A 23,810-nucleotide genomic window follows, 5' to 3' on the forward strand; every position below is an offset into this window, starting at 1 on the left:
GATGGCGGCTCTTTCTCAACCTCACATGTCGACATAATTCACGCACACACACACACCAACACACACACACACACACACACACACACACACACACACACACACACACACACACACACACACACACACACACACACACACACACACACACACACACACACACACACACACACACACACACACACACACACACCCAAAGGCCATGCCCTCTTTGGCCAGGCTTCCCCCATCAGGGCCCATGTGACTGTGCCCGGCCAGACACTATTGGTTCCTCCCACTGCGTTCATGACATCACAACCTCTTCACCATGGAGACATATGTTCAACAGCATGGTCACATCGCACCTGGACACACAAACACACACAATGTGACCGCACGGGGCATTCACACCCTTGTGTGTATACTCTTTAATATAACACAAACATTGATATGGGGGTACAGAACAGGTATAAAAAGGTTTTATATACTGTATTCTTATATACTGTATATCACTAAAGTGAGAGAAGAGAACAGGTGGTTGATTATATACAAATAACAGTAACTTGCTTTGTTTAAACAGATATATAAATGTATTTCAAACATTAGGGCTTTAAAAAGTTAAGACACCGTTTTTCAACACACGTCAATGCAAAGATTTCAATTTCTCTGGTGTTAAACCAAACCATGGCGATAAACCGGCCATTACTGCTGCTTCTTGACCAGGTTGCTCTTGAAAAAGTGGTGTTAACACTCAATGAGACCTTTACCTGGTTACACAAAGGTTAAATATCGCGTGTAGAAAATATGATTGTTTGAGTAGACAGCTGGTATTGCTAGCACCGGTAGTAAACTAGCAGTGGGAGACACTCCTTCACATAAATAAAACTGGCACCTGGCCAGCTACCACACCACTAACTGTCATGTAGAGAGAGAGAGAGAGAGAGAGAGAGAGAGAGAGAGAGAGAGAGAGAGAGAGAGAGAGAGAGAGAGAGAGAGAAGAGAGAGAGAGAGAGAGAGAGAGAGAGAGAGAGAGAGAGAGAGAGAGAGAGAGAGAGAGAACCCGTGGCTGAAAGAAAGTGGACCAGGTCAACGGGGAATCCCAAGCCCTTTTAAACCTTCCCTTAGATATATATTTATATATAGAGATATATAGTTATATATCTATATTTAAAAGCCTGATATAGGTCTGGCTGATGCTACAGCACATCTGTGCCATAACTAGAAGTTGTCCCAGAAGTAATAAAGAGTACATTTCGAGCGGTCACAGAGAACAGGAGGGAGAGAGAGTGTGAGAGAGAGAGAGAGAGAGAGAGAGAGAGAGAGAGAGAGAGAGAGAGAGAGAGAGAGAGAGAGAGAGAGAGAGAGAGAGAGAGAGAGAGAGAGAGAGAGGCCCTATTACAACCCTTCAATCAAGGATCCCACGGCACAAACAACACATGAATACAAAGTCATACATTTCATAAATACTGTTTGTTTCCTAAGTGGCATGCACATGCAGTTATAAAAAAATACACCACAGGAACACCAGTTTTAGAAAATAAAGTGCGACAGCGGTCGACTTGTTGAGGTTTACACGGTCGTCGTAGTTACGTTCTAGGTTTGGCAGACTGTGAGAAGATCTACTCAGAAAAGGTGGAAAGGTGTCTGCCCTTTAGTTTTGCATATTCATTTTAACATAATTCATATTTAGGGGACTTCATCGCCCATGTTTCAAAGTAGTGAAACGCATCTTCAGTTTCATTATAGCCATAGTTATAGTCTTATTTCCATGAAGGGAATTGAAGCAAATATGCTGCGATATTAATTCCCTCAGTCTCCCAGAAAGTTGTGACTTTCAGTGCCCCTGTGGAAATGAGCCAGCAGGAATGTACTCCGAATGGATCATCTCACAGACCGGTTGTTACAAACTGTTGGCAGAGAAAAGACAGACTCTTCTTGATTTCCCAAACATTTAGAAAGATTGCACCACAAAGAGTTGTTTTTAAAGAACATCAAACTATACTTATCTACAAGCCCTTTGAAAAAAGGAAAGGAAAAAAAAAGAGCAATGTTTGGGAAAACAAAGAGAAACAAACACAAAGGAAATCACAGATCCACAGTATTGTTATCAGATTGGAACCAACAAACAGAGTGCGATTAGAGACAAGTTTGTGTACAAGTTTACAGAGAGTACAAAAGCCACTTAAGATGATACAAACCCCTTTTCATATAACCGCTTTCCAGAAACATTTAAAAGTAGTCCAAACTTAACATTTAACAATCCGACAAAATGCTATTCCCCTGGCCCTGGTGTGTGTGTGTATATCTGTGTGTGTGTGTGTGTGTGTGTGTGTGTGTGTGTGTGTGTGTGTGTGTGTGTGTGTGTGTGTGTGTGTGTGTGTCTTACAGCACTAGCAAGGCCAAGACGGCGACTACAGCTATACACAACCAACCCATCGGTATCCATGTGATGTTACGGGCCAAGGCTATGAAGACGCTATGCTAATGCTATACCAAACGCTATACTAATCCAAGGCACATTCAGGGCTTCCTGTTCGCTCACATCGCCGGGTAGATGTTACAGTCCTGCTACCGGGTACACAGAGCTCGTCCCCGACCTTCCATCGTGGTCAAGGTCAAAAGGAAGAGGATGGAAAACTAAATCCCTCATAAACTGATCAAGGGCCAAAAGTGTGGAGGAACAGCCGCTTTGATATCGCTTTTGTGTGTCCTGCCTCTTGAATATTCATTGGAATTCTGTTGAGTTGCTCGCTGGACACGACCGGGGCTGGGGGGGGGGATAAACTGCCCGTCACCACGGTTGCCATGGAAACCTTTCCACATGTCTATCGGCAACTAGGTAGTATGAACTTGGCCAATGCTGCTTTGGGGCTTTATTCACAGTCGCCCAAGTGCTCTCAAGCGACGGATAAGCCATTCAAATATCTGAAAGTCTACTCGAACCACGTTTACATAAAATGTCTGCTAGATGATTTAAAGTGAACTGTGTGTAGGGAAATTGGATCTCGTGCGGCGAGGGTGTGTGGGTGTGTGTTGGGAGGTATGGGAGGGGAGTCAAGGTTAACCTGGGGTGAGGCGTGACAGGCTTCTCGATGACAGACGGCGAGAGGGATACATTCACTGGGAGAAGGAGACGCAGAGCCGACCCGCCCACGCTGACCTACGCTATCCTGCAATCCTGCAGAACACACAAGGTTATGCGCGCCTGGTCCAAGAAACTGGGCCACTGTTGGCCAATGGGGGCCATGCTCACCCAGAAGGACCCCCCGTAGGACCCCTGCTTCAGGCGTCCTGTGAACACAGACGAAGGGCAGCCAGCCATCCTCATAGACATCACCACCCCTCCCAAACCAGAAGGGGCTAACTTATTAAGTCCCTTTTGGAGCCACGGGAGCCCATCTTGATGGACAAGGAGCCTTTATTATGCCATTTTGAGTTTTTACACATGTCTGACATATCATGACAATATGGTGACATCCGCAGATATTGTCTCTGGGTTATAGCTTATATTGCTTTAGACTCGGACTGTGTGCTGCCAGAACACACCCAGAAGTCTCAACCCCTGGTGATATGAAATATGAAGAAGGAAAATAATCTGAGCGGAGATGGCGGTATGAGAACTGTCAACTTGTCAACTGGTGTTTGGGCAGTCACTGCAAGACGTTATCTGTGAGGCCACACAATGCACACACACACACACACACACACACAGACACACGCACACACACACACACACACACACACACGTGTGCGGTACTCACAATTGATGACTTTGACCTCTTATATTATTGAGTAGCAAAAAACGCTTTTTATTTTTAATCTTATTAGAAATCTGGAGTCTACGGTTTAGCATCTTTAAAGGGGCCGATAGACGGGTATTAAAACTCACCCGAGACACATCCCTCTCACCCGAGACACAACGATGGTTTGGAGTAGTTTGGGGTTGAGTTAGTCTAGCGAAGGCCTCCCTAGTGGGCTGGCTTTAATAAGTCAGGCCTTCATGGGGACTTCGGATGATAGTCAGCATATGGTTCAGTCGGTGTGCCAGCCTCATCAATTCATTCTTTATGGGTTTTTTTGACAGTTAAATATATTCAGGGGATGCCTTGAACGTATGGTTGGATGAGTTTGTGCCAACTGTAGTGTTTACAGCATATGGCATTGACTAACGCTCTGACTATTCTCTAGTTATAGACTAGTTGCTGTTGGCAGGTATCCAAGTTGTGTTTGAGTAGAACAGGAAAGTTTTTTTTCCTGTTCCTCCATAATTAATTTCATTGTTGGCCCCCACCTGCAGCTATATCCACCGCATGTGAATAATTGAAGGCTTGATATTTCACTTGTCCCCCTCGAATATTTCATTCTTATTCATAGCATGCACATAAGTTAAGTAGAAAAGGTACAACAATATTTAACTGAACGTGTAAATATAAATGTTGGCCTTTTGTTTTGTTCTTGCAGCCAACAATAAATCCTGAAATTTAAGTAGGAGGAGGAACGATGAAAGCTATTCATCTGGAAATTAAACGAATAAATCAAGCTAAAGAATCGCTGCAGTGAAAGGAAAGAGTGAAAAAAATAAGTTTAGTGTTTGAGGGTCGACTAAAGTGGTTGTCTGGACACTGGGTAGACGTAAGCGTATGGTGTTTTTATTTTCATGTTCTACAGAGTAACAGCGGGTACAAAATGGAGTATGCTGCAAGTGTGATCACCAGCATGCATGGGAGACATAGAAGTGGAACTCTGTGTGAAACAAACAAACAAAAAAAACAGAAACACAATGTTTCGTAGAGACTTTTAGAAGCACCATTATAAGCTGATTATGAAATGGAATAGGTTAAAATACAAAAATAAAAGAGCCTTGAAAATGCCTCATTGCTCAGGTCATTGATTCATTGGAAAGGGAACAGAACCAATACAGAAGCAGGCACCAGTCCAGAAGCAAAGACCCCGCCTGGTACCTGGGAGAGGCCACTAAGGCTGACCGTCACTTCATCATTCATTTGAGTTGTCAAATCAAATACAGAGCCGACTAGAGAAACATTTCAGAACTTCATTCTACCGATACGCTGTCCGGTTTTTACAATACCCATGGCCTTATACGTATATCTTGTCCGACCAGCACGGGGCCTTTACACTGGACTCAACAGGTTCTGTATGGTGGAAGACAAGTCATTTATAAACACAACCCATGAAGCACCGTCAGGAATGTTAAACAAGAGCCTCGCGGCTGGATGCAATGGAACAACAAGAAATGAACTGAACCAAGGTGAAATCAGAGAGGTGAAATCAGAGAGGGGAAAGCGTAAAGGGATGCCGCATTATCCACGCAAAACATCGCTTGTGGTGGGTGAACTCTGCGAGCTCGAGCGAACCGAAAATGAGGGGGCGTTTGGATTCTCTCCGTCCCGCACGGCACATCAACATGTTCTCGTCCCCCGGTCAAGCGGTTTGGACCGCAGCAGGAGAACGTTCTAGGACGGCCCCCTGGTGCCTCTCGACCAGTTCAACCCCACCGGCCGGAGAGTCCCCGGGGAGACGACGACTGCAGGGCCCACACTGAAACACTGGTGCCTTGGGTGGGGGGGGGGGGGGAGAGGGGCGGCCAGCCAGCCCTGGGGCTCCTTGATGCACACACACACAATGCACATGGACACACACACACTGAGCTGTCAGTCAAGTAAATTGCTAATGGGACTGTGTGGCTTGGTGAGGAGGGATTTGGGAGGAATAAGATAAAGGTTTTGGCCAAACATTGTTTCAGATACGTGTCTTTTTGCATGAATGTCCCTGTGGTTGTGTGTGTGTGTGTTTGTGTTTGCGTGCGTGTGTTTAGGGGTGTGTGTGTGTGACCATTCCTCTGTTGGAAATAGAAACTGCCAGGAAATCTCCTTTTCAGGAGAACATGAAAATTAAACAAAACATATATATATATACATGTAGGTAGGTATGTAAGGGTTAAAAAAAAAAGAAGAAAAAAAACATGCCTCTTTTCGGATTTACCTTCAAGTCCAAAGTTGTATTTTATACTATTTTTCTTTCTCAAAGTATATATATATATTTGTCTTAATCTTCTTAAGCAACAATACGTTCACATAATGGCAAGATCATTTTGAAATATTCACAAATATTTCAAAATAGAGTAACGACATGGAAGAAAACACAACATAACAGATGAAGAGAGGACTTTTAGGCTTCTCCAATTCTCCGCTGTGAGAGTAAACCTCCACTGAACTCTCAAGTACGAGAAGTTCTCGGTTCAATGTGTGGCAGACAAGAGATTTTGAGAAAATACTAGCTTGACATATCTCTATTGAAATAAAAGATAAACAGTGAACACAGAAAGCGTTGCCGGTGTGAGGAGGGAAGCGATGGTTTGAGGAGGCTAAGCCCCTCGAGTTTAATGGCTGGTGTTGGCTTCTTGGGCGACCTATTTTGATTTAGATGTGCTAGAAATTGTGCAAAAATTCATGAATTTGAGAGAAAAGGTTGGATAAACAAATCCATGTTTAACCAGTATAGTATATAGTATATAGTAGAACCATTATCAGACGTTGATAAGATTTCTCTTTGTATTGTATACTACATTTCCAACCGTTTCACAACATTATGAGCATGTCACAAAATCAAAGCTCGGCGGAGAAAAGGACATCATCTCAGGTCAGTAAATACACTGAGGTCAGTTCATATTTTGGTATGATTCTATGTTTTTTCATAGATTCCCAGGGAAAGGTTGGACAATATTTCAAGCAGCATGATTCATTATGCTTATTCCTACGGTACTGAACGTGCTGCGGATGCTCGTCAAGATCACTCCATTTTGAAATCACAATGGAGATTGCCTTGAAAAAATGTTTTTGCCGACATGGAGACCAGTGATAAAAGCTTGTTTTGACCATTTCACCATTGCATGACACTTTAAGTCTGTTAACAATGTGAGTTAGAGCTTGTCAAAGAGCCACTGTTCTTAAAACAGAGTGCATTTTATGTTTGGCTTCCTTAATGTCTGAGTTCCTCTACTAGCTTGGTGATCACGATATCCAGGGCATGATGGGAGTAACGAGGTTATCAACTCTCTAGAAGTACCGAGTGCTCCATCACACACACGCACACGCACACACACACACACACACACACACACACACACACACACACACACACACACACACACACGCACACGCACACGCACACGCACACACACACACAGGCACACGCACACACACACACACACACACACACACACACAGGCACACGCACACACACACACAAACACACGCACAAACACACAGACAGCGCAAGTGCCTTACTTTTGGTTATGAGCCTCTCCCGCGGCCCCCTCCGGGGGAGCTGACTAATTGGACACAGCCGAAATAACAAAAGAAAAAACAATAGAACACCATGGTACACAGACTTATTAAAGGATACCAAGAACAGAGAGTACATTTTGGTTGTGACGTGTTGTTTTTGTGTGACATGTGAGAAACGGTTCAGATGTGAGTGGTGCTGTATTGACCAGTTTTTCTTGCAGATTATTTTTTTTGCTGTCTTTTAAATTCACATTCCTGATGCAAAAAAAAGACAAACAAATTCAGTTAGAAAAGTGAGAGAGATATAAAATAGTACCGGTTGTGTCCGCATGTAGTCTGCTGCGGTCTGTACCATCTGCCTTCCCTGACTGTAAATGTAATATTTTGCGTTTGTATGTGGAGTCTTTTGCGTTGATCATTCATTATGGTATGTCCTGTGGCCTCCGGCTGGGTCTATGACTACACCTTGCCCCCCGGCCCTCCATCCTGTGACCCACACCGTCCTGTGCTGGGCCACAGATGCTGCAAAAGGGGCGGGGGGTTAGAAATGGCCCACTATAAAGAGTGGGACATGAGGAGGCGAGAAGAGGGAAGCCTCTCCTCCTTCACCACCACCTCGGACAAAACAAAACTCAAGCCAAGACCTCACTTGCCTTCTTGAGTTCTATGGACCAAAAGGTTTCGTAACTACTTCTGAAGTTCACTTTGTATACTTTCCATTGAAGAACAGATGGGAGAGTTACATAGAAAGATACAGCACAAAACTCCAAAAACAATATAAAACCGCAGATATGCGTCAATTCGGTTCTTTTTCTTCCCCTGTTTAGCTGCACGTGGGTTTTCCCCGAAGTCCGGGGAAGGAAAGAAGGACGGAAGGAAGGTAGGGAGGAAGGAAGGAAGGAAGAAAGGAAGGAAGGAAGGAAGGAAGGTCAGGAAGGACGGGCATAAAGCACCGGGGCAACCTGGACGGGGAATGCTATTGGTGGACCCGGCTGCCCCTTTGGTTTCTTCAACCACGGGATTGGTGCAGAGTAGCAGTGGGCGGGGGCTTAAGGGGGCGAAGCCAGATATTGACACAAATGTCGAGGGATGATGAGCATGCAGAATGTTGGTCTTCACACTTCTTCCCCCCCAGCCCATTCCCAAGAGGCCAAAGCCCCGGGGGTCGGGGGCGTCGTGGGGGCGGGGTGAGTTGGTTCTGGGGTGGGCACGGCGGAGCCTCAGTCGGTGAATCTCTGGCAGGCTTTTTTCCATCGGCAGGCTGTGCACCACATGTCTCGGTTCTCCATCCCGTACACCTTCCGACACTTCTTACCCTCACCACGCACCTTCCGGCTGGAGGGAGGGAGGGAGGGAGGGAGGGAGGGAGGGAGGGAGGGAGGGAGGGAGGGAGGGAGGGAGAGAGAGAGAGAGAGAGAGAGAGAGAGAGAGAGAGAGAGAGAGAATAGCACAGCAAATGTTGAGTGACATCATGACCGACAACCAAAGCCTATCGCTGCACATTTACATTTTGCCAAGCATCAGAGCGACATATGAGGAACCCCACCCAATGTTTTGTAGTTTTTCTGGTTTTTGAAAAAATATCAACTGGAGTGCCGATTAGCTATCCAAGAATGAGTTAACGTAGAACAAGGCAAGTAGTAAAATCCAAAATATAATCCCTAAACTACGACAGAGAGTAACACTAACACTGGGTTGTATTTCCTCCATTGTGAGACCATGGACCACAGGCTTTGTCCTCTGCATTGGAAACTGAACAATGACAGCAGCTATGTTTCTTTTTAAGGCTTACTAGGCTTATGGAAACTAGGGGGCTATTACAAACAATACATCTCAAGAGTCAATTTCAAACGGTACTTTCTAACAAAATAGGCTTTTGTAATAAACAGAATTTCATCATTAATTCATAGAAGCCTTCAAGAAGGTCAATGTTGTTCACCAAATACCCGGAGAATACTCAGACAAATGTATATTCCAAAGCGATCCCATTACGTTGAATGAATACTGGATAGACAGAGCTACACGGGACCAGTGCTCACAAGGTCAAACCAAAACAAGTGGCGTGAGCTAGCATGACTTTAGCATAAGCCCATTTGGAAGGGGGCTCTGTCACCTTGCTAACAAGATAAGCTCTTCCCAGCAAGCAGTGTGCGCTCCCATGACTGTAGCATTGGCGCCGAAGGGGGCTAAGGAGGGGCTTGTGGATCGCTAACCAGATAATCTAAAACATCAAGTGGGGCGCCTTAACGGTTAGCGTGGGGGCGCGGCCTCAGTACCTGACGGCGGCCGTGGCTCTGGGCGGGGAGGACAGCACGGCGGTGGTCTGCGGACGCTGCTCACTGAAGCTCTGGCTCTTACAGGGGGACACCTGAGGAGTAAACACCGGCCATGAGCCAGGAGAGAGGGAGGAGGAGGGGAGACGGGTTGGGAGGATGTACAGCGAAGAGTTCAGTAGTGCATTCAACTTGGATAATAATTTGGCTTTCCGTATATTTGTTATGGACTTTTAGTTTCGCGATTGAAGCAGGCATTCTACCTTAGTGTACCTTAGCTCTTAAAAGATTTATATGAACTGTTTGCACTATTCAGGCCAACTACGGTACTTATTCATTTAGCACAAGCTTAAAAATATATTCAGATTTAATATAATTTCCTTAAGGCGCGAGTCCCGCCCGGGGCTGAGCGGGCAGAGCGCTCACCGTGTTCCCGGTGAAGGTGACGGGCGGGGACTGCCAGGAGATGCTGAAGCTGTTGGTGGGGGTGAAGCTGCCTGCGGCCGGACCCCCACCGCCGCTGTCGGCCGAGGGGATGGAGACCGGAGCGGTGGCCTGGGGGCCCGGGGGGGAGGGAGGAGCCAGTCAGACAACTCTGGATCAATCACCCACAGTGGAGGCTCAGTGGCCCCGGCGGTGGTAGAGAGACGCAGCTCAATGCATAGATGAACTCAATTCACTACTTACTGATGCTGTGGGGTCCATTTAAGAACAAAATATATAGAGAGGGCATACGTGTGTGTGTGTGTGTGTGTGTGTGTGTGTGTGTGTGTGTGTGTGTGTGTGTGTGTGTGTGTGTGTGTGTGTGTGTGTGTGTGTGTGTGTGGGGGGGGGGTTACAAACAAGGTAAGCAGGACTGACTGGGCAGTTAAAAGAGGAGTTTTAAGAGCGTCACTTTAGCTCAGTTCCTGCGGGGTTGGGTTAGTGGTTAAATGATGACCGTTGGGTGCAGAAGAACAAAGACTAAGAATAACAGAATAACAGGACGCCTGTTTGCCTTTGTGTTCAAGCTATACATCAAACTCTGAGAAGCATTACAAATCCCTCGAACCATCATCTTCCTCAACAGTAGCATTAGTAGTACTAGTAGTAGTATTTAAACTCACACACACACACACACACACACACACACACACACACACACACACACACACACACACACACACACACACACACACACACACACACACACACACACACACCCCCCCCCCCCCCCCACCTGGTAGGCGTGGTCGGCGTGTATGAGGTAGAGCGCGCTGGGCGCCGAGCGACTCAGGGGCGTGGCCCCGCCCCCCCCTCCCCCTCCGAGCCGGCCGTTGCAGACGCCGCCGTGGTTGTCCTTGGCGACGGAGATGCCGATGCTGTTCTGCGCGGGGGAGCGGTGGGCGTCGCCGCCGCCGGGCTGGGCGGGGCCGGCGGCGGGGAGGTGGGGGTGAGAGAGGGGAGGAGGGTGGGGGTGAGGGGGCAGCGGAGGGGAGAGGACGGAGGGCGTGGCGGGGGAGGGGCCGCCCAGGCCCTCGTCCGTGTTCAGCTTGATCTCCGTGTAGTAGAAGTCCTCCTCGCCGTCGCTCCAGTCCGAGTCGCAGTTCCGCCTGGCGACAAGAGCAGGGGGGGGAGGGGGGAGGAGGGAGGGGAGGATGAAGGTCAGTGCGTGTGGGAGGGGATATCAAAGATACAGATATAGGAATCAGGTATATAGTAAGGCCAACGTGGAGCCCAGGATAACAGGAGGGGCTGCAGTGGAGGTTGGGGTTAGGGTCATCCTGGGTGTCTGAGGGCCTTGATACAACCCAGTCAGGACCCTACAAGCTGTTGTACATTGATTAAGGAGACCAGTGCCGTGTTCCGATATCCATGCTTCCATGAAATGTGGTTGATAGGGTTTACATGTTTAAATGTGGTCGCTAGTGTTTACATGTGGTCGATAGTGTTTGAGTGTGGTCGCTAGTGTTTACATGTGGTCGATAGTGTTTAAATGTGGTCGATAGTGTGTAGGTGTGGGCGAGAGTGTTTAAATGTGGTCGATGGTGTTTGGATGTGGTCGATAGTGTTTAAATGTGGTCGATAGGGTTTACATGTTTAAATGTGGTCGATAGTGTTTAATTGTGGTCGATAGTGTTTAATTGTGGTCGATAGGGTTTACATGTTTAAATGTGGTCGATAGTGTTTATATATGGTCGATAGGGTTTACATGTGGTCGATAGGGTTTACATGTGGTCCATAGTGTTTAAATGTGGTCCATAGTGTTTAAATGTGGTCCATAGTGTTTAAATGTGGGCGATAGTGTTTAAATGTGGGCGATAGTGTTTAAATGTGGTCGATAGGGTTTACGTGTGGTCCATAGTGTTTAAATGTGGGTGATAGTGTTTAAATGTGGGCGATAGGGTTTACATGTGGTCGATATTGTTTAAATGTGATCGACAGTGTTTAAATATGGTCGATAGTGTTTAAATATGTTCTTTTCACTCACTCTCCACCTCATCCCTAACTCTCCACCTCAAGCTGGTGTGTAGTGAGCGTTCTGGCACCGATTGGCTGCCGTGCATCACCCAAGTGGGTGCTACATATTGGTGGTGGTTAGTGAGGTCCCCCCTTCACTTTAGGCGTCTTTGAGTGTTATTAATTATTATTATTCTTCATGTTTAACCTCTGTTTTCCTTTTATTCCTAGTCTGTTTTACATAGTTTTGAATGATGACTATATGCTCTGTAAGGTGACCTTGGGTGTCTTGAAAGGCGCCTCTAAATTAAATGTATTATTATTATTATTATTATGAGTACACTTAAACAAAGTAAACTCTCCGCACTCACTAAGTGCGTTGATTTTCAGATGTGAGTGCTGTTCCAAATCGAGTACTCCGTGGTGCACTGACCGGAAATTACGATCACGACTGCCTCCGCGGCTCCTCCCCCGCAACAAACATCCCGCTTTGAACGGTGAACTCTTTACGCCTAGCAGCTATAAAAAGCTATAAAATCTATAAAAACTACAAAATGACTCTATTAATGCAGGCTATGGAGAAAATGCGCTGACTTTGGCTCAGTCTGGCTCCGCCCTCGTCCGCTATGTAGCTAAGATGGCTGCCGTTGAGTACGAAAAGTGTACATCGCAACACACTTCGCGATTTGACTGTTTTGAGTACACCGTCCGGGTCCTTTCAGTACACTTATTTTCGCCCGATCTGAATCGGAACGCCCTACGTACTCAAACTTAGGCTAGTAAGTACGGATAGTATGGATATTGGAACACGGCACTGGACTAGGTGGGGGGCGGGGCCTCAGAGGGCCTGGACTAGGTAGGGGGCGGGGCCTCAGAGGACCTGGACTAGGTAGGGGGCGTGACCTCAGAGGACCTGGACTTGCTAGGTGGCGGGACCTCAGAGGACCTGGACTAGGTAGGGGGCGGGACCTCAGAGGACCTGGACTAGGTCGGGGGCGGGGCCTCAGGATCTGCTCCATTACGTCAAGCCCGTTTTTTAAGGCACCTCGTGTCGGTGTTGCTCCACATCACTGTCAGCCCGCTTATCAGACCGCCACGGGCGCATGGGTGTGTGTGTGTGTGTGTGTGAGTATGCGGGTGTGTGTGTGAGTATTTGTGTGTGTGTGTGTGTGTGTGTGTGTGTGTGAACATGTGTATGTGTGCGTGCGTGCGTGCGTGCGTGTGACTGAGCGTGCGTGCACGGAGAGGAGCAGGCGTGCTGTAATTGAATGTCAGTATGAATCACAGGTCTCCACCGGGTTCAGGACCTGACGCCGGGGATCCGAGCCCCGGGACCAGCGCGGGTTGAGGGTCCCTGTCTGCGGCCAATCGGGTCCAGGCTGAGTCCCCTTCTCTATGAGATAGTACCAGGCTGTGTTGTCCTCGTGTGCTACACCCCCGTGGATCCAACCACTGCTGGATGGACATGGAGGCCTGGGGAGCGCCTCTAGTATGCGTGGCGCTTGCGCTACGATAGCATCGGTGCAGCTCACTCATCCCTTTGGGTCGCCCCATCAACCCCCAGCCGGCCATACACACACACACACCACCCACACACACACACACAAACCTCCAGCCCCACCCGCATGCCCAGAGCAAGTGTTGCCGTGACGATAATCTTCCCCGGCGTTAATCCCTTGCTTTGACAGCCTCTGATTAGAAGTGGGACAGGTTGATGGGGAGGGCAAGGGGCAGCGGGGGGGGGGGGTACTGTGTGTGTGCGCGAGTTAATCTTTTCCCCCAGGTTGAGTGTGTGGGCGTGTGTGTGTTTGTGTGCGTCTGTAATTTCATCTCTTACCCCAGGATGACAGTGTGTGTGTCTGTTTGTTCATGTTGTTAATGTGCATGTGTCTGTGTGCATGTCTGTGTGTGTGTGTGTGTGTGTGTGTGTGTGTGTGTGTGTGTGTGTGTATGTGTGTGTTGATCTCTTAGCAAAGGTGGACAGTGTCTGTGTACGTGTGTGTGTGTGTGTGTGCGCGCGCGCGCGTGCATCTCTCAACCCATTTGGACAGTGCGTATGTGTGTGCGCATTACGCGAAGCGCAAGCCCGATTTAGCGTAGCCGAGCGGTCCAGCTCCGAGCCGCAGCGAGCCACACCCCACTGCAGTGCTCGGGGGGGAACTAGGCATTAGTGTGTATTTGTGTGTACGTGTGTGTGCGTGTGCCTGTGTGTGTGTGTAAGTATCGCTCACTTCAGGTGGACAGTGAATGTGTATGTGTGTGTGGGTGTATGTGTGTGTGGGTGCGTGCATGCGCGTGTAACTCTTAACCTAGGTGGACAGTGCACCTGTTTATGTCTGTATAAGTCTGTCTGTCTGTCTGAGTTGTTGTGTGTGTGTGTGTGTGTGTGTGTGTGTGTGTGTGTGTGTGTGTGTGTGTGTGTGTGTGTGTGTGTGTGTGTGTGTGTGTGTGTGTGTGTGTGTGTGTGTGTGTGTGTGTGTGTGTGTGTGTGTGTGTGTGTGTGTGTGTCTCTCACCCCAGGTGCACAGTGCGTATGTGTCTCTGGATGCCCGCTGCAGTGCTCAACACCTTTCCACAGTTCTTCCAGAGACACTTGAACATGACCTTCATGGAGTTCTGGGAAGAAAAACAGAGTTCAGAGTTCATCACCATGTTCCTTTAAATGCCTCACACATTAGAATTCAAGGCTCATCATTGATATTTTATCAAAGATTTTGTTTCGAGAAACGATATAAAATTCCTTGAGGGAGAGCGATTAGAGCCACTCGTCCGATTGTGTCTCACAGTATATTTGAGGTCATTTAACACATTCACACTATCCGGGTTCAAACCAACCAGAAACTACCAACCCCATTTGAGAGCAGACCAATTTGAGAGAATACCCCAAAACAAGTTTCATGTCGCCTCTGATTCGCTAACGCAACACACTTAAAATTCACCTCGTCAAACTCCTCAGAGTACCTCGGGGCTCGGAGTGAACTCACCGGGAGCCCTTATTAACTCTCGCTCGTGAGCCCGTGTAACATAACGAGTGTCCAACAGTCATTCCTCAGCATCCTCCTCCCGACGGTACTCCCCCCTCAGTGAAAGCGAGCCGCCATTTAACAATTTTTCAGAGCCGGTGAAGCCTGACGAAGGTCGCATCCCTCTCTCCCTCGTCATCTATCATCAGAACCGAGGGAGGAGGAGGAGGAGGAGGAGGAGGAGGATGATGGGGCCAAGATACATGCACTCGACAGTGGTCTTCAGCGAGTGCAACTTTTGTGTCTTCCATCGGGCCAACTGTGATTCGGTGTTTCTCCGGGGCCGCGGAGGAGACGGCCATTGTTTGGGTGATTCTGTCCCGGCCTCCTCAGAGGTCTGGCCGTGCTGAGACGGCTCCAAAGCCCTCGGCTCAGAGGGCCTTTTAGAAAACTGCTGTTACGAGCCTGTCTGTCAAGCCATTGTGGAGGCGCGCTATTTAATTTGGATGTTTTTTTTATCCACCGCCTCCCCCCTCTCCCCAGCCCTTCTGCCCAGACCTGTGCGCACACACAACAATCATCTCTCTGTCCCCCCGTGCATTGTTAAGTCTGTGTGTGTGTGTGTGTGTGTGTGGGTGTGTGTGTGTTACGCTCTTTGGAGAAGAATTGTGCAATTAATTGAATGGGGAGCACTGGCCCGTCTTTGTCTTACCAAGAAAAGACGGGCGCACAAGACGGGGGTTAGTGGAGCATTTCCATGTGAAACCTGCTGTGTGTGTGTGTGTGTGTGTGTGTGTGTGTGTGTGTGTGTGTGTGTGTGTGTGTGTGTGTGTGCATGCTTTTTTCTATGTGTTTCTCCCTGTGTGCAAGTGTGTCAGTGTATGCCTGTGCCTGTAACTATGCCTGTGTGCGTGTGTGTGTGTGTTTGTGTGTGTGTGTGTGTGTGTGTGTGTGTACCTGTGCATGTGCGTGCCAGTAATTTCATATCCGCAAGTGTAAAACCTGTTTCCCATGAAGGCTCCTCTTTGCTTTGTCCCCCAACCATCCCTTCACCCCTCCTTCAGCTCATACCCTCCTCCTCCTCCTCCTCCACTCCCTTCCCTGTTGCCTGGATCCATTCCATCTCCCCGACCTCCTAGCTCCTCTCTCTCTCCCCCACCCCCACACTCCTCTCTGTCTGCTCCTCCATGCTTCACACAGCCGCGATAAGCCACAAATTAATGCATCTCTCCCGCCAGGGGGGGGGTCTGTATCGATTTCCCCAGGAAAAGAGAGAGAGAGAGAGAGAGAGAGAGAGGGGGCAAAAGAGAGAGAGAGCAAATGAGAGAGGGCAAGAGAGAGAGTGAGAGAGAGAGAGAGAGAGAGCGAGAGAGCGAGAGAGCGAGAGAGCGAGAGAGAGAGAGAGAGAGAGAGCTCATTTGTTGGTCCTAATTCTCTTGTTGGCTATAAAGGAGAGTTACCTCCCCTCCCCTTCCCTCCCCTCCCTCCCCCGCTTGGTCGGTCCGCCGGGCGTCCGTATTAACATCATTAAGCGCCAATGCACAGCGGACATCAGCGCAGGCTGAAAAGTAATTATGAAGGGCCAAACGCGTCACGGGAGGACGTGGGGAGCAAGGGGAGAGGAGTCAAGGTGGGTAGAAGGGCGGAGGAGAGGAGTGAACGAAGAGGATACGAAGGGCGGAATGAAGCGAGACGCGCAGGGACCTGGAGGGAAGACGAGACGGAGGTAAGGAAAGGGAAGAGCCTCAGGGCTCAGTGAGGGTTCCACGGCGACGCGATGACCGCGCCGACGCTCCGACGCAGTCGTGAAACTGCCTCAGGTTGTAGTGAGCGAACCAATCACCCTCGCTGCTGCGTCGCCTCGACGGAAGGTTACAACTTTTGGGGACGCACAAGTCCGTCCATGGCGGGTGGACACAAGGAGGGTCCGCAAGGACGTGAGAGGGGTCTGTCAACCCCCCTTGTCAACGTGGCAGCATAACTAAGCCTTCAGTAGTAAGGACAGGGGCCGACTTGGAGAGGAGTGATGGACGGAGCCCGAGGCTGGCGGTGTGGTTTGTAGACGGACGGGTGAGCGTGCGTCGTGGGTTACCGTGCTGCCCAAATGTAGAAGCAATCAACCCCCTCTATCCGGCGGACATCACCGGCAGAGCCTCCGTCACTGGGGGAGAGAGGCAACTCGTCCGCATTGGGGTCGCCACAATAAGTGGATAACAGGGTCTGGAGCTCCACAACAGTTCTAAAAGATGAGGAAGCCTTTCTCGGTCCAAACACCATGGCGCGCTTGTTTTCATGTTGCTTCAAACAGTTGCTGATGTCCTTTCCGAACCACTCATCTCTCCGAAAGGCCCCCCCTAGTTCCCCCTGACTCACTAAGGGGAACAAACTGAAGGCGGCCAACCACTGCCGTACGTCTCCTCCAATTTCCTTTCTTTTTATTCACTGTTTGATCAGGTAAATATCGCCTTGCATATCTTCTTGGATATTATTATTTTATATGTATCTTTAGCTTTTAGCATTTTGTTCTTTTTGCACCTTGTTACTTGTTTTAAACACTGATTCTATTTGTAACATGCTGTTTGCTGCTGCTGCTTAGAGTGCAATTTCCTGAAAGAACCATCTATCTATCTGTATCTATCTGTATCCATCCTCTCTCTCTCTCTCTCTCTCGCCTTCTCTCTCTCTCTCTCTCTCTCTCTCTCTCTCTCTCTCTCTCTCTCTCTCTCTCTCTCTCTCTCTCTCTCTCTCTCTCTCTCTCTCTCTCTCTCACCTTGCGCTTGCGTGGGATGGGCTCGTCAAACAGCAGGCTGCTGCCGTCCTGGTCGTCCAGACTGGGGTCCTCGGGCCCCGGGGCCCCCCCCGCCGCCGTTCCCCAGGCTGGGCACCCTGAAGGGCTTGCAGCTGTCGGCGGAGAGGGGCGGCGACGGCGTGGAGGGGTTGGACTGGTCGCTGGGGGCCGACCAGCTCCAGTAGCCCCCCGACGAGCTGTAGCTGGACGGGGCCAGGGGCCCTGCGGAGCCTGGGTCCTTCCAGGAGCCCACCAGGGCCTCTGGAGGAGGGGGGGGGGAGCAGAGGAGGGGGGGGGGGAGGGGAGAGGAAAGGGGAAGGGTGGAGAAGGATAGAGGAGAGAGGAGGAGAAAGGAGATGGGGAGGAGGAAGAAGAGGAGTGGAGGAGGAAGAGGAGTAGAGGAGAAGATGAGAGGAGAGAAGGAGGAAGAGGGGGAGGAGGAATGGACAGGGGCATAGTAGGAGAAGGAGTTATGAGGAGGAAGGAGCAAGAAAGGGTGAAAGATGACAGAATAAAAAGTAAAGACAGTTATTAGACCAAGCACAAAGTTTCCATGTTCATGTTTGCAGACAACACGGCGCTATTGAAGGCCTGGGAGGCTGATCCATGTTTGATGGAAAAGCAAGACACTATTCAGGGCTGACAGCTCTATTTACCCTTCACACAAAAGGGAAACCCGCCAACACCACTGACTGTGCCACAAAATAGAATAGGACACCTTCTAGTCTTGTATTCCATCGGGTTGTCTTTGAAAGTGTACTGTTTTCTATGTGGATCAAAGGTTTCCTTTCTCCACGCAAAGAGAAATGGATTTTCTAAAAGGTAGAGAAAAGGAATGTGAGCTGTTGTGTATGATTGTATTTGTCATGATATGTGTCTGTGTATGTGTGTGCATGTGTGTGTTTGTTTGCACAAATGGCACACGCGCCAAAGAGACATAATGAGAAACGAGAGCGACAAAGACAATTAAATGTGTGCGAGGTGTGTTCGTTTTGTGTTGAATAAATAATTGAGGGAGGAATTTGCAGAGAGCCTTCAAACTGCATTTAATTTTCTTGTTAGAATTGTTGAAAGAAACAAGTGAACTTTCCGTTTGAACCTTCAAGCATTATGCTTTGATCTCCATCCAGACAAAAAGGCCAAAACCAAAGTTGCTTGTATCGAGAGCAGAAGATGATACAGATTCAAAAACCGACAATAATCCGGTTTCTTGGTGCAGTAAAAACAAATCTATAACAAAGCTGCAGGTATAGAAATAAACATGTTGAGGTGCAGCATGATCCAGATTATGTTGACAATTGGAACATACTCAAAATAAATACGTATTTTGGTACGCATGTACATGTTGCATGTAGTATACGGCACATGACATCCCACACACATTATTGCATCATGTGGGCATGAAGCAATGGGAAAACATATAGCGCTTCTTCTGTGTGTGGGCTACGACGCCCACACACAGACACACACAGACACAGACACACACAGACAAAGACGCACACAGACACACACAGACACGCCTTGAATGGCAGAGCTGCGTGTCTGTGCATCAGCGGCGTCTGATTTCACGAGGGGGGGGGGGGGGGGGGGGAGTTGCGCGGAGTTACCGGGCGGTTTCCCCGAGATTGCGTTTGACGGCAGCGGTTTGGACCTCTGCCCAGTGCAATGGATTGGTTCCGGTGTTGGGAGGAGGGCCACCCCAGGTGGCCCTCCTCCCAACACCGGAACCAATCCCGTGTGGGGTCGGGGGGGGGGGGGGGAAGCACGGCAGGAGGCAGCGATTTATCAACATGTACACTCAACCGAGTGCGATGACCCCATGACAGCCATGGAGGAGAACAATGTAATGCCATTACAGATCTACATGGGACCAGGCCCCTCCCGCTGCCTACGTGGTGGGGGCTGTTAGCTATTTTTGAAAGCAAACGATTTGTTCCAAATCCATGCTTGTTTCCATGATTCTTTGTCTGTTTGACGGTCGGACACGGAAGGCTGAATAGTAAACGAGGCCGAAGAAAAGTTGCCTTTCAGCCATTTCATCCGTAAAAAAGCGAGATAGATAGATGCGCGTGTTCTGCAGTTTTTTTTTTGGGTAGGGAAGCGGAATGTGATCAGATCCTTTATGTGGTGGGCGGGACATGGGGAAGTGGGTCGTGGGGTACTCACCGCCGACTTTGACGGGCGGGCTCCTGACCAATGGGCTGGTGGAGAGGCTGGTCAGCACCATGGCAGCCGTCACCTTGTCCATGTCCACCTCCTCCTCTGAGCGCCTGCTCACACAACACCACCGAAGAAGAAGAGAGAGAACCCAGGTCAACTGGCTTGTTCCACCATCCCCCGGTCCGAGCCCTGCTCACCCACAGGCCACATTTGAAAGAGGATTTTGACATTTTGAATGTGTAATTACAGGGGTAGGGTAAAGAGATACATGGCGGGACATCAACGAGGCGGTCGATTAGATCACGGACGCGGCACATGCACAACAAAACACAGCAGGACGCAAAACATTGCAACACGGCCGGCCGTCTGTATTGACTGCTGGGCTGTGAACACACAGCGTGAACCGGGCGACTTAATGGGTCCCTGTGATCCCCCCGGGGACGGACCCTCTCCATACCTGCGCCTGATGCCCGCTTCGGTCATAACAAGCAGTGGGTATGCTGCCGTGCGTTGGTGTATATGCTATGCAGGGGGGGTGTGTGGCATTGTGTTTGTGTATGTGTGCGTGCCATCGCCAAGCAGAGTGCCTCTGTGTGTGTAGGAGGAACTGATTGTATTGTATTAGGATGACCAGTCTCCCCTTGAGACACGAGACCAGCTTGGCCTTAGTCACCACACCCACGCCTACACATGTCAATACTTAAACACACACACACACAAATTCATGCATACACATGCACATACACAGACACACAGAATCACAGACACAGACACACACACCGACACACACACACACAGGTGGTGAGTTTAAAATAAAAGGATTAAGATAGAGGTGAAATGACACCTTGATGATGGCTGGGAACTGGATAGTTCTGAGAGATACTTGGTATAAAGTGTACTGCCTCCTCAGTTGACCATCCATATGGATAGTCCAGCATAGTGCCGTTTTGTTTGCGGAGAGAGACAAATAAACGAACCAAGGGCAAACAGAGATTCATACATTAGCATAGTGTCTCATATATGTCCTGGATATGGTGATACTCCAACATACACCTTCACCCCCCCCCCCCCCCCTCCCTGCTTTACCATAAATCGACCACCTGGTTAGCTTGGAGGGGGCCTGGGGTAAAAGAGTCGCCGCCATGGCAACAGTGACAAGCTGATAATAACCGGTTCCATCAAGGTGTGTTTTTGAAATATGGTTGTAGTGAATCAGAGGAAAACACGCTAATGAAGTAATAATTACTATGTGATTTATAGGTGGCATTAGAAAACAGACAGAGAGAGACAGAGAGAGAGAGAGAGAGAGAGAGAGAGAGAGAGAGAGAGAGAGAGAGAGAGAGAGAGAGAGAGAGAGAGAGAGAGAGAGAGAGAGCGAGAGAGACAGAGACAGAGACAGAGACAGAGACAAAGACAAAGACAAAGAGAGAGAGAGAGAGAGGGAGAGAGAGAGAGAGAGAGGGAGAGAGAGAGAGAGAGGGAGAGAGAAAAGCGAGAACGAGAGCGAGGGAGAGCCACATCTCCTTTGTCGTTAGTGGTCTTATCAAGCTTAGTTTCAGTCCAAGTGCTTATTAATGCTGGATAATTAACACAAGCTTAAGGTGTGTGTGCGTGTGCGTTTGCCTGTCTGTGTGTGCCCACGCATGTGTTTAATGTTCAATTGAAGATGATATATGTGGCGAACAACATTAAGCCAATGTTTAATGTATTGCCATTGCCAAGTTAATAAAAAAAGTGTTTCATATGTCCAGTGTGTGTGTGTGTGTGTATCTAAAGAGATAGAGAAAAAGATAGAGAGAGAGCGAGCGAGAGCGAGAGCGAGAGCGAGAGAGAGAGAGAGAGAGAGAGAGAGAGAGAGAGAGAGAGAGAGAGAGAGAGAGAGAGGGAGCTCATTTGGCCGTCCTAATTCTCTTGCCGGCTATAAAAGCAGTTTCCAGTGATGAGGCCCAAGGCGTGGTGGAGGATGTGCCGTGATCAACACACAGCCTTTTATTGAAGACTAGAGGGAAAAGAATGCTTGTTTACTATAAGGGATGAGTTGAAACAAAGCCAAATGATATGAATTCACCGCTGAATTCAGCCGAGAGAGCGGCTGAATGCATCTCACGGCTATAAAGACACTTGTGATTCCAACAGATGCTTTGCCTTGTGGTCATCGCCAAGTTGTAAGCGTTGCTTCATTTAATGTGTGGGAAACTAACTGCTGGAATTGTTTTGCACAAATTAAAATGTAGTTTCTTTAACTCACAGGCAGCTGCTTAAATAGTATAATTGTCATGTGTTTTTTGTACACTGACAACGAAATTGAGCCAGGTTTTATAATTGGCGTGTTAGCGAGCTGTAGTTATGATGATGTCGATGTGTCTGTATTGAAAAGTAGAAGAAATGATTAGTCTAAACGATACCTACATGTAGACTGTGGACATCTTAGCCTGGTTCTACCAGACTCTCGTACTTCACTTCATTTCATTTCATTTGTACAGAGAGTCTGGACCTAATCAATTGACAAACGTTAACTCACTTGAAGGCGGGTGTCTGTTGAAGTTTAAAATGATTGGATCTGCCCAGTGCCACTCTGGATCTGCCATAACCAATCGCTAACGTTTGGTTGTGACGTATGTCATGCGCCGGGAATCACGCGCAGGTTGTACACAAACCAAACACGTTGCGCGTCTGCACGAAAATGTCCGTCAACGACAGCTGCAGGTTTTGTTCGTCGAATTTAATTTATCAGGGAAAAATTGCACATTGTAAATCAACTACCGACCTACAACAACAACTCAAACTGGCGCACGACTTTATCGTCATTGTTCTCAGACACGCCCTCTGTTCGCTGATTGGGCGCCGCTGTGGCAAATTCAAATTGAGCGGAAGTACTTAGGCGGGCGGAGCCAGGCTATGGACATCTGGGATCAGACTCTGTACCTTTTGCCAGGGAGGCGAAGACCCCAGCCTCTACAGTGACTATCAAACCCTTCTCGCATTCATCATTTCAACTTAATTGCCTTGCATTTATTCATACATATAAATACAATCCATCCCGTAAACAAAGCAATCTCTGTGAGCCACCTTACAGCAAGCCTTTGTGTTTAGAGAGGCTACAACAACAAGCTCAAAAAACACCCAAAATAAGATCTGCTGTGTGTGTGTGTGTGTGTGTGTGTGTGTGTGTGTGTGTGTGTGTGTGTGTGTGTGTGTGTGTGTGTGTGTGTGTGTGTGTGTTTTACACACAAAACAAGCACACCCACCCACTGCAGAGCTCCACATAAAAGACTGGGAGGCAGTGGGGATGGTCCGAATCTCAGTGAGAAACACACAGAACCAACACACAGATGGAGTCCTCCAGGGGGATGGAGCTAGAGGCACAGTAACAACCACCCTTCCCTCAACAGGACGTCCCATTAGTTACATGGAAGAAATGGCTGGCTGCCATGGAGTGTGTGTGTGTGTGTGTGTGTATGTGTGTGTGTGTGTGTGTGTGTGTGTGTGTGTGTGTGTGTGTGTGTGTGTGTGTGTGTGTGTGTGTGAAGATGTCCAATACATCTGTTGCACTTCTATAGACAGATGAGAGAGCCACCCATTTTAAAAATGGCTAAATAGGCGGAAGAGGACAAAGGGGTATGGGCATTGTGTGTGTGTGTGTGTGTGTGTGTGTGTGTGTGTGTGTGTGTGTGTGTGTGTGTGTGTGTGTGTGTGTGTGTGTGTGTGTGTGTGTGTGTGTGTGTGTGTGTGTGTGTCAGTGTGCGTGTGTGTGTTTTTGTGTGGGTATGTATGTGTGTGCGTGTGTGCGTGCGTGCGTGCGTGTGTGTGTGTCAGTGTGTGTGTCAGTGTGTGTGTGTGTGTGTGTCTCTGTACATATGTGTGAATCTCAGGTGGCTGCCTGCCACCCAGATTGCAGGGAGAT

The 23,810-nt window shown here is 48.5% G+C and overlaps 1 protein-coding gene across 1 annotated transcript in view; it reads right to left on the reverse strand.

The window, feature by feature from the left end:
- Window positions 1-4,603: 4,603 nt before the first annotated feature.
- Window positions 4,604-23,810, reverse strand: part of znf704 (zinc finger protein 704) — a 49,592-nt gene continuing 30,385 nt past the window's right edge. Inside the window, 8 exon segments of the mRNA XM_060042966.1 lie at window positions 4,604-8,618; window positions 9,560-9,651; window positions 9,983-10,111; window positions 10,776-11,148; window positions 14,511-14,611; window positions 17,729-17,806; window positions 17,808-18,007; window positions 19,913-20,016. Of these exon segments, the coding sequence (XP_059898949.1) occupies window positions 8,504-8,618; window positions 9,560-9,651; window positions 9,983-10,111; window positions 10,776-11,148; window positions 14,511-14,611; window positions 17,729-17,806; window positions 17,808-18,007; window positions 19,913-20,016 (1,192 nt within the window). The 3' untranslated portion in view covers window positions 4,604-8,503.

This window comes from Gadus macrocephalus, chromosome 22 (genome assembly GCF_031168955.1).
Source record: "Gadus macrocephalus chromosome 22, ASM3116895v1".
Taxonomy (NCBI): domain Eukaryota; kingdom Metazoa; phylum Chordata; class Actinopteri; order Gadiformes; family Gadidae; genus Gadus; species Gadus macrocephalus.